This window comes from Octopus bimaculoides, chromosome 22 (assembly GCF_046866305.1).
Source record: "Octopus bimaculoides isolate indiv1 chromosome 22, ASM4686630v1, whole genome shotgun sequence".
In the NCBI taxonomy this organism is placed as follows: Eukaryota; Metazoa; Mollusca; class Cephalopoda; order Octopoda; family Octopodidae; genus Octopus; species Octopus bimaculoides.
In genome coordinates, this window is record NC_142949.1 from 35,035,066 (window position 1) to 35,037,565 (window position 2,500).

The 2,500-nt window shown below is 36.1% G+C and overlaps 1 protein-coding gene across 1 annotated transcript in view; it reads right to left on the minus strand.

The window, feature by feature from the left end:
• The window catches only part of LOC106874164 (uncharacterized), a 15,629-nt gene extending 13,584 nt beyond the window's left edge, over positions 1 to 2,045 (minus strand). Inside the window, exon 1 of the mRNA XM_014921789.3 lies at positions 1 to 2,045. This exon is cut by the window's left edge and continues 43 nt beyond it. Within this exon, the coding sequence (XP_014777275.1) occupies positions 1 to 42 (42 nt within the window). The 5' untranslated portion in view covers positions 43 to 2,045.
• Positions 2,046 to 2,500: the final 455 nt, after the last annotated feature.

The following is a 2,500-nucleotide window of genomic DNA, read 5'->3' on the forward strand; positions in this document are numbered from 1 at the left end:
TTCGAGAATTTGGTTGAAAAGTTTGTCAAATGATGGTTCCATGGTAGATATGTGTTAGAATGGGAAGACAAGGATGAATGAAATTGACACAGAAGATTACTCAGTGGATGGAAGGGAGTAAAAGATGCCGAGGTGTTGGTCTTGTTCCCAATGATAGAGTTTATAAGTTTTGCATCATTATCGATCTAAGATCTCTCTCTCTCTCTATATATATATATATAGATTGATAGGTAGAGGGTTATAGATGAGGGCAACAAATGAATGTTGGGTTCAAGCGATTCTCAGTGGTGTTAATGGCTATCAAGCTCTAGTGACAAGACTGAGGAAGCTTTTCTATATCGGAGACTGGGTTTTGGGGATTAATAATTAATGGTAAGATTAATTACATACATGTAAGAGGAAGACGAGTGAGGGGAAGATGAGGTAATTTACGGAGGATATTGAAGGCGTTTAGGCAGGTATTTGCGGAGAAAGGAAAAGGGAGAAAATGAATAGAGAGGATAATGTATGAATGAAGAGAAATTAATTACGGAGGTTACGAAGGGTTACGAAGAACACCGAAGGTTAGAATGCGTTGTTATTGGAGACGTCGAATGACAGGCGATGGGTAAGTGATTACAGTGAGACGGGAAGTTACGGAAATCACCGAAAGAAGGCTTGTGTGACGTAGAAGAAGAATAGTTTCACGAATCAATTAAATAGTAACTCGTCTTTCTTTTAAAAAGCAAAGGTCCCGATCGACAGGGTCGCGGACCAATACCGGTCTGCACAAAGAGAATAAAATTTTATTCCTGTTTTATTGACTATCGCAGTCTTTAGGATGCTTTTGCGTTATATATACATATATATCCTCTAACATTATATACATATATGTCATATCTTGATCACAACTGTTCGACGATTGCGAATGTGAAACTCGGAGGAAGTTTTTTGTAATGTTTTTGCGGCTTTAATAAAAAAAAAAGTATATATGTAAGTATAAAATCGCTTGTTTGTCTGTTTGTTATCAATGCATTCAATAACTAGTAAAAATAATCGTGTTCAAAGTGAAGTATATTTGCCACTTAAATGCGACTAAACCCTAAGGGTGAATGTTACTGTTGCTTTTAGCCCCAGGAGAACATCTCCTGCAGCTGGCTATTGACACACTTTCTGTGCCCTGTCGGTATTTACAAAGGGAAGTCATCCTTCCCATTGTCGATCTGACGTGATTCGCATAAAAAGTAAATTATCCAATTGAGTTCTTAAATTCACTGCAACCATCAAATTTACCTCCTCATAAGCTTGACTTGAACACCTGTAATGCTTCTAAGAAATTTAGATCCTCCAAAATTGTGTAATGAAGTAAGACTTATTGTGAAGAAAATGATGCCACATGTTATAGAAGCTACTGTACTCTCCGGATGTGGACCAGGCAATAATGTATTCATTGCTAGAAGTCCATTAATACCTACTGATTCACAATTTCAAAGAGTACAGTTTCCAATTAGACGAAATTTCGCAGTGTCCATCAACAAATTGCAAGGGCAGACATTATCAGTAACCAGTTTGCAATTAGAGGAGCCTTGCTTCCCTCATGTTGGATGCTCACATGTTAGAAGTTCAAAATATCTTTCCATTTATACTCCACTGGAAAAAACTCATTATCATGTTGTATCATCATCATCATCGTTTAACGTCCGCTTTCCATGCTGGTATGGGTTGGACGGTTTGACTGAGGACTGGCAAGCCAGGAGAAGTTTTATCATAACTTGCTTTTTATGTGTTTTCTCTCTCAAGTATATTAACCGTTGTTGATCTCACAGAATTTGTTATGCCAGTAATGTTAGAATCACCAACCACAATAATTATTTAGAAAAAAACTCGTCTATAAAATCTTTGAATGAAATCTCATTATTGTCTTTAAACTGGGCAATGCTGGGTACTTCTGCTCGCGAAACCGGTTTTGATGCAAAAAAGATTGGAAACCACTGCTTTAACTGAAATTATCCTTTTAATTAGAAAACAGAAACCCCCTTATGTCTCAGATTTAGCATGCAGAGTGTATCCTCTGTTAGAGTTCTTTCCAGCAGCTCTATTATGTGTGTGCGTGTTTACATATACATTTGTGTGCTGTGTGTTTGTATATGTATATTTGTGCATATGTACGTGTGTGTACACTACACTATTATGAACTAATGTTTAACAAACACATACATACATACATACACATATATACATACATATAGTTATTACAGAAATAAACTTCCTACATGATAAAGGTGTATATCTCTTTATGTATGTGTGTGTATATATATATATATAACATGTATATATGGATAGATATGTGCATATGTACATGTACACATTCAAACATATGTATCTGTGCGCACACAATGCTTTTAGTGTATATATGTGTGAATAAACTCCCATTGTGGACTATAATAAAGATTCTCTGTTTATTATGAACGATAACGGACGGAGGTTGAACTGGTGAGTGATGAGGGAAGACCAATTAATT